This window comes from Plectropomus leopardus, chromosome 23 (assembly GCF_026936395.1).
Source record: "Plectropomus leopardus strain MGB_pleo_1.0 chromosome 23, ASM2693639v1, whole genome shotgun sequence".
Taxonomy (NCBI): Eukaryota; Metazoa; Chordata; class Actinopteri; order Perciformes; family Serranidae; genus Plectropomus; species Plectropomus leopardus.
In genome coordinates this window covers 11,775,362-11,787,744 of record NC_142198.1, presented here as the reverse complement: position 1 = coordinate 11,787,744, position 12,383 = coordinate 11,775,362, and the positions used below count along the sequence as shown (strand labels likewise).

The 12,383-nt window shown below is 40.1% G+C and overlaps 2 protein-coding genes across 2 annotated transcripts; both read right to left on the bottom strand.

The window, feature by feature from the left end:
* Positions 1 to 243: 243 nt before the first annotated feature.
* lurap1l (leucine rich adaptor protein 1 like) lies at positions 244 to 5,333 on the bottom strand. Its single transcript, XM_042511823.2, has 2 exons — positions 4,856 to 5,333; positions 244 to 1,739 (listed from the first exon to the last, which is right to left on the bottom strand). The coding sequence occupies exons 1-2, from the start codon at positions 5,072 to 5,074 to the stop codon at positions 1,350 to 1,352; spliced, it is 609 nt and encodes a 202-aa protein (XP_042367757.1). The 5' UTR covers positions 5,075 to 5,333; the 3' UTR covers positions 244 to 1,349.
* A 304-nt stretch (positions 5,334 to 5,637) lies between these two features.
* On the bottom strand, positions 5,638 to 11,267 carry LOC121962312 (5,6-dihydroxyindole-2-carboxylic acid oxidase-like). Its single transcript, XM_042512549.2, has 7 exons — positions 10,725 to 11,267; positions 9,915 to 10,237; positions 8,367 to 8,571; positions 8,074 to 8,241; positions 7,362 to 7,541; positions 7,104 to 7,250; positions 5,638 to 6,991 (listed from the first exon to the last, which is right to left on the bottom strand). Exons 1-7 carry the CDS (start codon positions 11,077 to 11,079, stop codon positions 6,804 to 6,806), a joined length of 1,566 nt encoding a protein of 521 aa, XP_042368483.1. The 5' UTR covers positions 11,080 to 11,267; the 3' UTR covers positions 5,638 to 6,803.
* Positions 11,268 to 12,383: the final 1,116 nt, after the last annotated feature.

Here is a 12,383-nt window from a genome sequence, read left to right as displayed (position 1 = left end):
AATTTTCCATGCCACATTACACAGGGCACTACAAAGTCTGACTTCATTATTAAAAGACTATTCTTAATTTAAATTGACCAAAAAAGGAAACAACCATAATGTTCACTTTCCATCTCATTAAGACTCCGTAACAAGGTCAGTGAACTGTTTCTAAAACAGTGGTCTAAAACTGTTTCTAGTTTCTAAAAAGTACATAATGATAGTATTTCTTTCTTTTTTTTTGCATGAATGACTTACACAATGTGAGCAGGAGGAAAATCGCAATATATTATTTCATTTTCACAACAAAATTAACAGAAATCAATAAAAACATTTTTTTTCTTTCAAAAAAGCAGGCAGCATATAATACAATTGTCAAACAAATCAACAAAAAGCTAAAACAAACAAAACAAAGTTATGTACAGCTCTCGTTAAACCTTTTTTGACAGCAGAATTAAAATGTGCCCACAAAGCAAACATGTGTTTCCCATATGTCCACCCTCAACAAATCTCCCATCTGGTGTTATTAACGGGGTTTTGCCTCAGGCGTAAATTATCTATAAGACAATCAAATAGCTTTGGTTTTCAGTCAGGCATCTTTGCTAATCTCTTAAATGCACATGGAAGTTCTATTATTGCAGAGTGCAGTTTAGCTTAGGAACTTCCATCAGTCAAAACATTTGAGTAAAACTAATTAAACACTTAACATTTAGAGTAGGTGGTGCTCAGAATTTGGCATGGAAGCAAATTGCACTTGTTTTAACACTTAAACTTACCACTTTGCCACTTTTAACAGTTTAGCCACTTGAATCACACAGCATTAAATGTCCAATTTTCCAAATGGCTGCTAAATCCTAATCTACTCCTTCATTTACATCAGCAGATTTTGGCTGACCTAACACAAAGTGTTATTTTCCACAGATGAAGAAGGAAATTTGCAGTTCAGCTGATGTAACTGCTTTTATTCACCCCCTCTTCAGTAATTTTAGGCTAAAAAGAACTTACTGTGAAAATAAACTGCTGAGGTACTGAACAACTCTATAATAAATACAATCTGTAAATCATAATAGAGCACCTTTTTAATTTACTTGACCTGCATGATAAAACATTAAGACATAAAGAATTGTTAAGGTGTTTTCATGTGGCATCAGGTAGCAATGGATTGATGGTGTTCAATCCACAATGTAAGTAGCTGGTTTCAAGGTGAAAAGGAGGAGTCATTTGGTAAATCTGCCACAATAAGAAAGAAGTGAGGCATGTGGGAAAATAATCTGACTGCTGTGTTAATTTGTCAAAGTGAAGAACACATTTTAAATCTTTCCTCTCAGAATATCTCAGTAGTCTCTCTAACCACCGTGTTTAGCTCATTATTATCCAAAGCAGTAGTATTCATCTGATTCCACCCTGAGTTTCAGTGGTGATTTGCTGAAAGCATCACCGTCGATTACTGTTTTATCCACAAAACAGTCAAGATCCGTCGGTGAAGGGTTGTCCGAGAAGTCCTCTGCTAGGGTGTCCAGGTAACTACCCACAGACAGACTGTCTAACCCGTCACTGTTAGCATCATTCAAGCTGTTGAAGCTGCCTCGCAGTGAGTTACCATCCTGGCTGTCTGACAGACTGTACAAACTACCCGTCAGGCTGCCGTCTTGGCTGGCCACGCCTCCTTTGTCTTCTATCATCCAACGGATGGACTCAATACCATCATTGATTGACATAAGCTGCTGCATCAGCTTTACATCGATGGCTCGCAGATGTGCCTATGAGTTGGAGAAAAAACATCACAGTCAGTTTGTGGTTTGTAAGAATGACCCAGAATTTAACAGAATAGTAAGGTATTTGGGGAAATATGGTTATTCATTTGCCAAAGCGGGATGAGAAGATTGATACCACTCTCACACCTGTCCATTTAATATAGGGCTACAGCAAATACAAGGTAATCTTAGCATAAAGACTAGAGGGACAGCTAGCCTGGCTCTGTCTAAAGACACGCCAACGATCAGCTGTTGGTCATCGTTGGTACAGTACAGTAAATGTCCTTGTTTTTAACAAAATAGTGTCTTGAGTCCATCCAGTCAGTCTACTGGTCTGTTTTATTGAAAGACAAACTTCTGCCGTCTGCTGGTACGGAGAGTTATTCCTTTCAGAGACTATTTCTTGACTTAAGCAAAAACGTCTTAAGTGAGATTGTCAGGGGACTCTAGAAGGTCACTGGGCCCTTTCACTAAATTGTTACACTAGACTTAACCCTGCTGCCGTTTTTTTGCTTTATATTAAAAAAATAAAATAAAATATGAATTGAATGAGAATGGCATCAATCTACTCAGCAGGACAGTCAATAAGTCCATCCCCCAAAATGTACAACTATTCCTTAAATACAGCTACTACATGACAGTACAACAGTGTGCCCTTGTAAGTACAATGTAAGTCTATAAAATATAAAACCAGAACCATAATCATTGCTAACTAGCTTTAGCATTGAGGCTCAAAGTTCATTGGAGACTTTGGAAACAGCAGTTGAGGGAAAAACGCCACACAAGGTCCATTTAGTAGCTATTCTTGAGCCTTTGAACATATCATATGGTGTTCATTAGCAGAATGAACTTTAATTTTTAAGACAAAATTGATGTGAAAGCTGAAAGTGCTCACACAAAAACTGAAATTTGAATATCTGCATATTTATAACAACTCTGTGATCTCCAACTGCTGATGAAGATCATTTTATATAATGGAAAGCTCCACATCAGCTACTAAATGAACCTTGTAGTGTGATTTTTTTCTTCCAACAACTGTTTGCATTCTTATATCCTCTCATAGTCAGAACACTATGTACTGTTTTGTTTAGACTGCCCGGCTTTGTTGTGAAGAAAGAGATTTAACTATGTGGCATCCGAAAAGAACTACTCATGTAACACCACAGCCAGGAAACAGTTTGCATCCAGGATTTTGAATGATATGCCTTCATTACACAGTATGACCATTGATTTAAGTCACTACCATGACAAACCATGCCATTGTGAGTGCGGAAGGAAGTGGACAGTCTACGGGGTCAGTTGAAGGGATTCCCCTGTGTCTACTGGGTGACCAACAGCTGTAACAGCCTGCTACATTCAAAATGCACTCAGGCACATGAAGGCAAACAGAGATGGTACAGTGTTCCAGACAGCTGGCTTGATACAACAGCCTTTCTTTGGAGTGGATTTGCAACCAGCCTTCATTCAGCTCATATTGCTGCCGGTGTGTTTGCTTTGTGAGCCTAACCACCCGCTGTATACACACACAGAAGCCAAGCAGATGGACTCATATTGCGATTTAAGTCCAAGCAGCTACCTCATGTTAATAAGATGGCAACGGTGGGTTAGGATCACAAAATGAGTTTTGGAAACACAATTAGGGCTGTATCAACTCGTCTGTACTGGATAGTAACACTGGATCTAAAACAGCATGTGTGATTTGTCATATGAATCTAATAAGGCCTGGTCAGTAACCTTTTTGGAGTTAATTTGGCCCTTCAATCGGCAGTAGGTTATTTCATAATGTTGTCGAATGTGTGTGTGTTTGTGTTTACCAGACTTGTGCACACCAAAACAGAGCAGTCTGATTGGATTAGTGATTAAGCTGTGAAGGGAACAAAAAAACAGGGAAGCCCAAGGTGGCCCAAATTCAAAATGAGCTGTCTAACAATAAGAAGCCTCTAAAGGCAATAAACTAAATTAATTTAAAAAAATCATTTACTTTTAATCTCATATTGGTACAATTAAACAATGGCATGGCAGTCAGGCTGAAACCCAAGCAAATTAAACTGCTGAACATTACATCTGAAAGGACAAAATGTTCCAGTTAAAGGTCTTAGTTTCTGTCATATAAATGTAAGCCAATCAACAGAAACTCTCTGGGTGATCAGTCAGTCTGCTGGCCATGACACAGCTCTACAACAGTCTGCAAAACTCGGTCAACAAGGCCATCTGCTCAAGAATCCTAATACCTTTCATGACCTTACTTGACAGGGGGAGGGGGGGTTGGCTGTGACTCTGGATCCAGAAAAGCTCCAGTTTAATGAGCATGACATTTTAAAAGTAATTTAATGCTGTGTGTAAACCGTGAAAAGGTGATCACACAGGCACAATAGGATTTCACAGAGTAGTTTGAATAATAAGAGAGAGGGGGGTTGCTCCCTGAGGTGAGGAGGGTTGATCACAGAGGTCTCTGCAGACTGGAGTGAGCAGGTGTGAATGGCTCTCACCTACTGACTGGTTTCACAGTACTTTATAACACAATGAGGCACAACACCCCTCTTTGAACTGAACAACCACATGTTGATATGGAGACCTGTTTTGCATCTAGCATAGGCATTTCCTGTGAGCTCAGCCTTAGTTAGAATTAAATGTGATTCAACAGGGTAGGGTTGCTACGGGATGAGGTTTTCACTGAGCATTAACCATCTGACAAAATATCTGCGGGTTAACAGTATCACGGCATTAGAGAAATATCAGTCAAAATGACCCTTAAAGGGACGAAAACAAAGGGGTTAGCTTTAGTTGATGCTTTATCAATATAATTAACTTATTAAATTAACTATAAGAGAAAATATTTAAAATAAAAGTAAGATTCTCTGTCATGCATTTTTAGCAATACAATTAACGTTTGAGGACTTTTTCATACATTTGAGGTTTGTAGGTAAATAAACGACTTGGACAAGTGTACAGTAAAGTATTGGTGATAGTCACAAGTAGTCCAACATAAAAGTGAGACTATCTATGCATTTGCATAAGCCATATGATATTATTTACGGCTATTAAACATTCTCCTTACAAGTTAGACAACTGTGACAATGCTTTAACAGATTATTCAGCTAAACTTGACAAAGAATGCTTACCATTTCTTGTTTCAGGAACAACATTTTGCTCTCCAGTCTCTTCAAGTCAGCATTATTCGCACACAACTTGCGGTTCCCTAAATGCGGCGCTGCCGACTTCTCGTGCTTCTCGTGATGCTTTCCTCCAGCGAGAGAGCGAATGAGACTGTCCGGGACTTTTAGACCCAATTTTGTCTCTATATCCTTTAAATCGGGCAAGACGTTGTTATCTCCGTCCATTGTAGACTGTCGGAAAGATGACACGTTTTCTCTCAATGAAATAGAGCAGGCAGAAAAGGAAATTACACAGCCGCGAGTTGTCGGGGAGACGCGCGCGTGCTAGATCCACTGGCAAAAGGTTGCAACAAGCGCGTGCTCCTCACAACTTTATTTCGCAGGCTCGCAGAATGAAGTGTTGGGTTAAGAACAGTTCACACTGAAGCCACCGCACTGCTTACACCGACAGACCTCCCATTCAAGTGTTTGACCAGTAGCGAGACAGTTCAACCACAGCGCTCGCTGTAGACCCTCCCATTTAATCAGGGAGCTTCCTCTGAAACCAGACACCTCACAGGTGAAGAGACACCGGTGTTAAGAAATGACTCCTGCTCGCAGGGGAACGCATTTTAAGGTGTTACAAAGTAAGAAACTTTGAGTCCAACCATGGGGCGAAATGCTAGACCTAAGGTTAAAGACCATGTACTAATCATGTTTGTGTCTGCATTTACAAATATGAGGAGTGTGAGTTGATATAAATACAAAATCATGAAAAAAACAACGACACACGCAACGTGAACATAAAGTAAATGGTAACAGGCCTACATTATATACAGTTTATTAATGTTTAAATCACATTATTATCACCCACTTTTAGTGTGAAGTCGAAACAAAAATTACTGAGAGGGGAATTTGTTTTTATCAATTGTATCATTTAAATTATATGGCATCAACTCTTATCCAATAACATTATTGGAAAAGTAGAATAGTATTAATTATTATTTTTATTAAAAAAAAAAAAAAAGTAAAAAAAAAACCCAGTGAGAACGTTGTTCGGTAAGGTCTCAGACACACATCCTCTTAACACTGCATTTTTCTTTCTATCTCCTCATTCATTACACTTTAGGGTATTCTGATAAATGTATCTACATCACTGAAAAATCCAAACACCCTACCTCAAAGCACATCTCTCTCACCAAGAGGAACATGCAGTTTCAGAGTTTCAGAAACTGAACCACTGCACCCCCTTGTGGTCTTTCTGGCTCTGTTACATGGGCAATGCATTTTAACAACACTTTACCTCTATGATACCATTGTGCAACTAAACTGAAGTCAGATGAACACTGAAATTGTAGCCTATAAAAATTGTAAAGTTTATAGACGTTTAAACATTTTGCATGAATTAGTGTTAAACTACTCCATTGTTTTATGTGTTCAGAAAGTTACAGAACATCTAAATCTCCTAGAATCTATATTTGTTACACCTGATCTAAATTTTAAGCAAAACATCAAGCTCTAAACTACAGAGGTCATCATTGCTGGTACTGACATTAAAAAGCCCTGACCAGAACCATGGTTCAGCACCACCTGGTGGCATCACTGTCACACCAACTCTTCAGTTGTCCATGTTCACTTTATTTAAACTCATTTTCAAATTTTGCCTGAAATCTGAAAATGTCCAAGATTGGATCACTGTAATCTTTAAAGAACCATACTCTTAAGAAGTACTGCATATATATCTTATCTTTTCCATTAAAAAAAGCATCTTCACATCTGTACTATCTGTGAAGAAAAATAAACTACACAGCTTTGTTACAGGGGCATGAATGCAGCCAAAAATTACTATCACTGCATAGCATTCAAGAATCTACACATGCTCTCAAGTGAGAACTGATTCAGGCTTTAACAAACTGCATAGCTGTGTCACTGAAAAATTATAGAGAAGAGAGACTCATGTTTTTAGAGTCTGATGTTAGACGACAGATTGGCTTTTGTCAGCGTCATAGCGCTGGTACTGATCCCCAAGCAGAGGCTGGTGGCCTTCCATCTTGTAAGACCTGGCACGCACCGCACATGTGGTGGCGGCAAAAATGACTGCAACGACAACAAGGGCAGCAACTATTGCCATGGTGATGATTTCAGTCATAGTGAATGGTTGACCTGAAAAGACAGAAACTGATGATTATTACCGTTGTTGTCTGGATATATTTAAAGGAATTATATATAGAAATTATAATCAGACCCACACAAATGTAGGAGACAAAATGAATACCTGGCCATTCAGCTTCGTAAGAGTAGCCAAGATTTTCAGGTGCAGTCACAAACATTTCAGCGTTAGTCACTGGAGGCCAGAAAGGCACCATGTTGTAGCCCCTGTTGTGACCAATGGGGGCATTTTCTTCAGGATACAGAGATGAATCTGTAAAGCAGTTCTTCAAATTAGCCTTAAAGCTCATCATGCTCGCCATTAAAACAATAAATTATGCATATGTTATGAAGTAAACAACTGGAACAAACGGTTTTTAAAAACCTGGACTGTGTCTCCTCAACCATTCATCAAATATAGCATCAGTGTAGGTGTGGAGAAGGACGAAGATGGGGTCATTGGGTGAGAGGTGAGTCTGTCCTCCTGTCCCATTCAGGAACAGATGGGCGAGGTTGTGGAGGCTCCTCACCACAGGGTCATAGTTCCCCTGGGGGGCACTGTAACCTGGCAAAATAACATGAAATCATGTAAGAAAATGCAAAACACTACAGACTGTAAAAAATAAGCTGCTGTAGCCACTGTGATGTCATCCAATGACCCGATGTGGGAGAATTAAAAAACAGCTAGCAGCAGTTGACAGCTAAGGCAAAGAAGAAGAACCGTGCCAAAAATGTTTGGCAAACAGTAAATGATTGTTATTGCCATTTTATTTCATTGTTATTGTTTAGAAAGCGCTGCCGACGCATATGTTATTTATTACGCTGGAGGTTGATGCTGCTGTACTACATGTCGTGTCTGCTTTTGATTCCACATGCCAGCATGCTGTCTATAATCAAACACTGGAGCTGAATGATGCCATCATTGTTTGGCTCTGTGTAAAAATGCAAAGGCGACATGAAGAAGGGACTTCATAGTGGCTCTGTAGCGCAATCTCTGTGTAAGAGGGCTTTTCTGTTCACTTCTTTTCTACAGCCTATAAATGCAGTGTATCTCAATGTAGAGACACTGTAAGAAAACTAAACATATTTGTACTCACCTTCTATTGTGTTTCTGAAGCTCTCAGAGGAGGTGGAGTAGTAGGGTGGTGTGTCGAAAGTGTTAACCTGCAGACAGTCCGCTACATCCTGGGGTTCTGGGAGACGCTGGACCATTGGCCTGTTGACATTTCCTGCTGGGTTCCTTCTGATGGGAGAAGTCTCTGTGCCTGAAGGGAGACAGCAACAAGGAACCAAGTAAGATAAGTCATTAATTTCTCTGCACTTAAAGAACACACATGATCCCTGTAAAGTCACTACAGTGTTTGCCATGGGGAATAAATAATAGTCTTACTGTTGCAGATGGTTCCCAGTGTGTCATAGTCCTCCACACTCTCACATATGACCCTCCACTGGGAGAAGATAGAGTTGGTGCTCAGGGAATTCATGTCAAAGCTGCTGCGGGCTCCCATCAGGTCATCTGTGCAGATGTCACATGTGCTCCCACCTATGGCAAAGTTCCAGTACGGCAGGGCAAACGAGGGGTCTTGCAGCATGTCCTGATGTTTGAAATAAATAAATGAAAGGATGGCTGAGTTAGAGTTTGTAATGATCAAGGCAAGGAGTTCACCTGAAGCTTAATTTTATTATGCTGCTGACATTGTATTCCCATCCCTTTAGGTAAGGTCAAAATATCCTTTAACTCATTTGGTAATGGAGTCATAAGCTCAGAATAAATTGGTTATCATTTTCGCACACTGTGATTCGCTTTAAAGACAGTCTATGACAGTATCTTTTCAGCACGCATGAATAAATCTGAAAATTGGTTCTTTAAAAGCCTTTGTGGAAACAATTTTAGGGTCTCTAATCACTTAATATGAAATATATAATATTTCTACACGAAGAGACAAATTGAGAATGCATGCGCAACCAGGGAGAAGGAAATGGATAAGTAAAGTCGTGATGGATTTGGAAATGTCTTGAGAAAGTCATTTTTTAGAGACTCATCACGCTCATCATTTGAGATAAATACAACACATTTGATTTAAGTTATAATAGATATGATTTAATAAGAGTAGGACAAGGGCCTGGAACATATTTTGGCTGTCACTCAAGTTCAGTTGGAAATTGAGCCTCCTCTCTCCAACTTTGCATGTCTGTCAGTGAGAATATGCAATAGTGTAGAAACAATGAGTAACTAATTAAGGAGCACAGCTCAACCATAAACCGGCACAGCAAATACCAATGAAGTTTCTCTTCATACAGCAGCTTAATTGCAAGTGTGAAAAGTACTTAAAAACTTGGGTAATTGTGAAGCACTGGATGGATAATTATACAACTTGGTTCAGTTTAATAACTCCTCTTACAAAAGCTCTGTTCAGTACTTCTGTTGTTTTCTCCACACCATCTCAAATTCTCTAAATTGATGGTGTGCTCACCAGATTGTGTTTTAAAGGCTTAACATCACATTTTGTACACTGCTCGCCTATAAAAGCGAGACATAGCATCCGCAGTTATAGTTTCCTCGCTGATATAGTTGTCTTTAAACACGTTAGGTAAAATAAACAAGGTTAAAGTAGACTATTGGATAGTGGCATCAGTGGCAGATCTCCCTATAAGCAACATCAGTAACCATTTTTTTTAGACATTCAAAAGAATCGCACATAACGGATTTCATATTCTCTTATTGTGTCTTATTTCATATTATTTGGTCGCAAAGTTGTGTAATTGTGCTGATTTCTCTCTAGCTCTTGTTTTTGACATAACATCATAACAACAACAATGTGTGTGTGTGAGGAGAAACAGTCAGTTTTTGATCTTAAAATGCCCCAGCGGTTTGTGTGTTTTCTGATTGTGTAATTAAATTACTCAAACTCTCACCCCTATTGACACAATCTCATACCTGCATGTCTCTTTCCAACTGCAACAGGTGGAACCTGTGCCACGTGACAAAACCGGGCCCCTCGTGTGAGAAGTCTACTCCCCCGAAGCTGGCCTGTCCCGCGCCCAGGAATGTCTTGCTGACCGAGTAGTAGTGCGTCCACACGAAGTAATTGTAGATGGTGATGTTCTCAAACTGCACGGTGTTCCCGTCGGGCCCGAAGATCTCCGGGTAGCGCCGTGTGGCGATCACCAGGTCAGGGTGCACCGTGCGCTTGGCCTGGTCCAGCGCGTTCACGAACGCACGCTTCTCCTCGGCGCTGAGCAGCATCACGTTTCTTCTTACTGGAGGATTACAGCAGGGGGAAGTGGATTAACGCAATCGGTCATGCGTTAATTGGCGATACATTTTTTAATGACTGAGAAAAAAAAGTACAGAAATGTGCGTAACAGGATGTTTTAATCAATTAAATAAACGGTCTATTTCCTTATAAAATAGTTAAATGTTACCATAAACCAACACCTGATTTGCTAGCTATGACCTCTCCTTATTATATAGAATATTACACTCTACAACATTTTGATCAATTAATTTTGTAATCGTATGTAAACTTTTTCTAAGTTTCTGGGCTGCAACTATTACAGTTTATTCTAAAGGACCCTAATATGAACTCAATTAAATAAACGGTCTATTTCCTTATAAAATAGTTAAATGTTGCCATAAACCAACACCTGATTTGCTAGCTATGACCTCTCCTTACTATATAGAATATTACACTATACAACATTTTTTAAATATTCCCCCCAGACTTTCCAAGGAACGCGCACTTACCCACAGAAATTTGCTGGTCACAGTTGGGCCCCGTCCATCCGTGTCTGCAGCGGCCGCAGTTATACCCGCTGAAGTTTCCGTTACACTGACAAGTGCGATTGAAGTAACGGACCGGCCATCGCTCCCGATCATCCCGTCCGTCGTGCGGGTACTGAGGTCCGTGCCGGCGCGCGTCCACCGTGATGGACACACACTGTCCGCGGCCCGTGCTCGCGCCGCACGGGTCGTTATTGAGTCCAGGGGGCGACGGACAGCACTGTCCGCTTCTGAGTCCTTCGGGTGTTACACACTCTCTGGGGAACTGGGCGCTCACGGCCACCGTGCCCACAAGCACCAAAAAACAGCACCGCCACATTATCCAAATTGCCTAATTTTACGCACGGTTGATTTGGAGTCAGTTTTACCGACGGATGATTAACCTGCGAAAAACTAATTATTTATCCAAAATAAATGTGCATCACTTCAACACAGCAGGAATACCCTTCTCTGTCAACTAACTGTGTGTACAAGTTCTCCTTCCATGCGATCAGGCCCCTGCTTCTATTCCCCCCCAAACCAATGAACCGTCGACCTTAAATACCGGATTAGCGCATGACTACCCGGATTTGACTCCCGCGTGATGCCATCACATAACATCATATTTCCTACTGGGGATGGAGGGGAGAGACGGTAGTGTGATCCCTCATGCATTGTATTATTCTTCTACAAACTCACTGCACTTCTGCAGTTCTTTAAATTAGTCCAACATTCAATGCGAGGAAATCTAATTAAATACAAAATGGTTTCAGATTAAAAAACAAATTATGATGAATGAGCAGGTTTACCCATAAACTTTAATGTGTGTACGTGGCCTGTAAGGTTTCAGCACGCCTTTACGAGCACTGTATGAAAATTAATTTGTTATGAAGTGGTAGCCTTTTGCAGATGGAGCCCCTGGCACACAAGCAACTGTATGCAGAATTAAAATAATCATCTGGGTGCTGCAAGCAAGCTCACAAACACAATATGGTTCTTTTTTATATTATCTGCTACTGCACCTGTAAACACTCATTTTTGTCCATTGCAGGAAATCAAATGGAAAAACTTCAAAACAACTCAAAATTTTGAATATCCTGATTGCCCCAGTGTACTTAATAAATTCCTCCTACTGCATAAAGTGCCAGGATCTAATCTCGAAAGACCTCAGAGGTTCATGTGTTTGTTAGAGTGATCATATTTTGGGTCATTTGACTTCTCAAGAGGGCCTCTCTCTCTCTCCACCTCCTTCTTCTTGCCCTAGCCTCAAGGCTGACTGTGCTACCAAAAGCATGTGAGTGAGACACAGAAGCATGAGGGACATTCTTCACAGAAATATCTTCTAGGAATACAGCATTCTTGCTGTGATTCCTCGTTTCAAATCAAAGTCAATCAGATGCTATTTAAAGAAAGGATACTTCATAAATCTACTAAGATTTTAAGATGATTTGTAGTGGAAATTTGCAAGCTGTCATGCTTGAGAAAGTTTGCATTAACAAACATTTTCAAATTTTAAATGGATACAGGAGAGATTTTACACTTCCATTAAGATACAAACATGGACTTTCGACTAGGAGACTTGCTGTTCTCGTCCCTGGTGAAACTAAAAGTCAGTGTAGTTCTGTGACTTTATGGACTTAATAT

Bases quoted from the DNA above. Each gene is read 5' to 3' on its own strand.
- lurap1l (XM_042511823.2), bottom strand. From the start codon at position 5,074: ATGGACGGAGATAACAACGTCTTGCCCGATTTAAAGGATATAGAGACA. The intron at 1,740-4,855 runs GTAAGCATTCTT...TCCAACTCATAG, and splicing joins TGTTCCTGAAACAAGAAATG to GCACATCTGCGAGCCATCGA.
- LOC121962312 (XM_042512549.2), bottom strand. From the start codon at position 11,079: ATGTGGCGGTGCTGTTTTTTGGTGCTTGTGGGCACGGTGGCCGTGAGC. The intron at 8,242-8,366 runs GTAAGACTATTA...GTCTCCCTTCAG, and splicing joins ACTGGGAACCATCTGCAACA to GCACAGAGACTTCTCCCATC. The intron at 7,251-7,361 runs GTTTTTAAAAAC...ACTGCTTTACAG, and splicing joins GTTGAGGAGACACAGTCCAG to ATTCATCTCTGTATCCTGAA.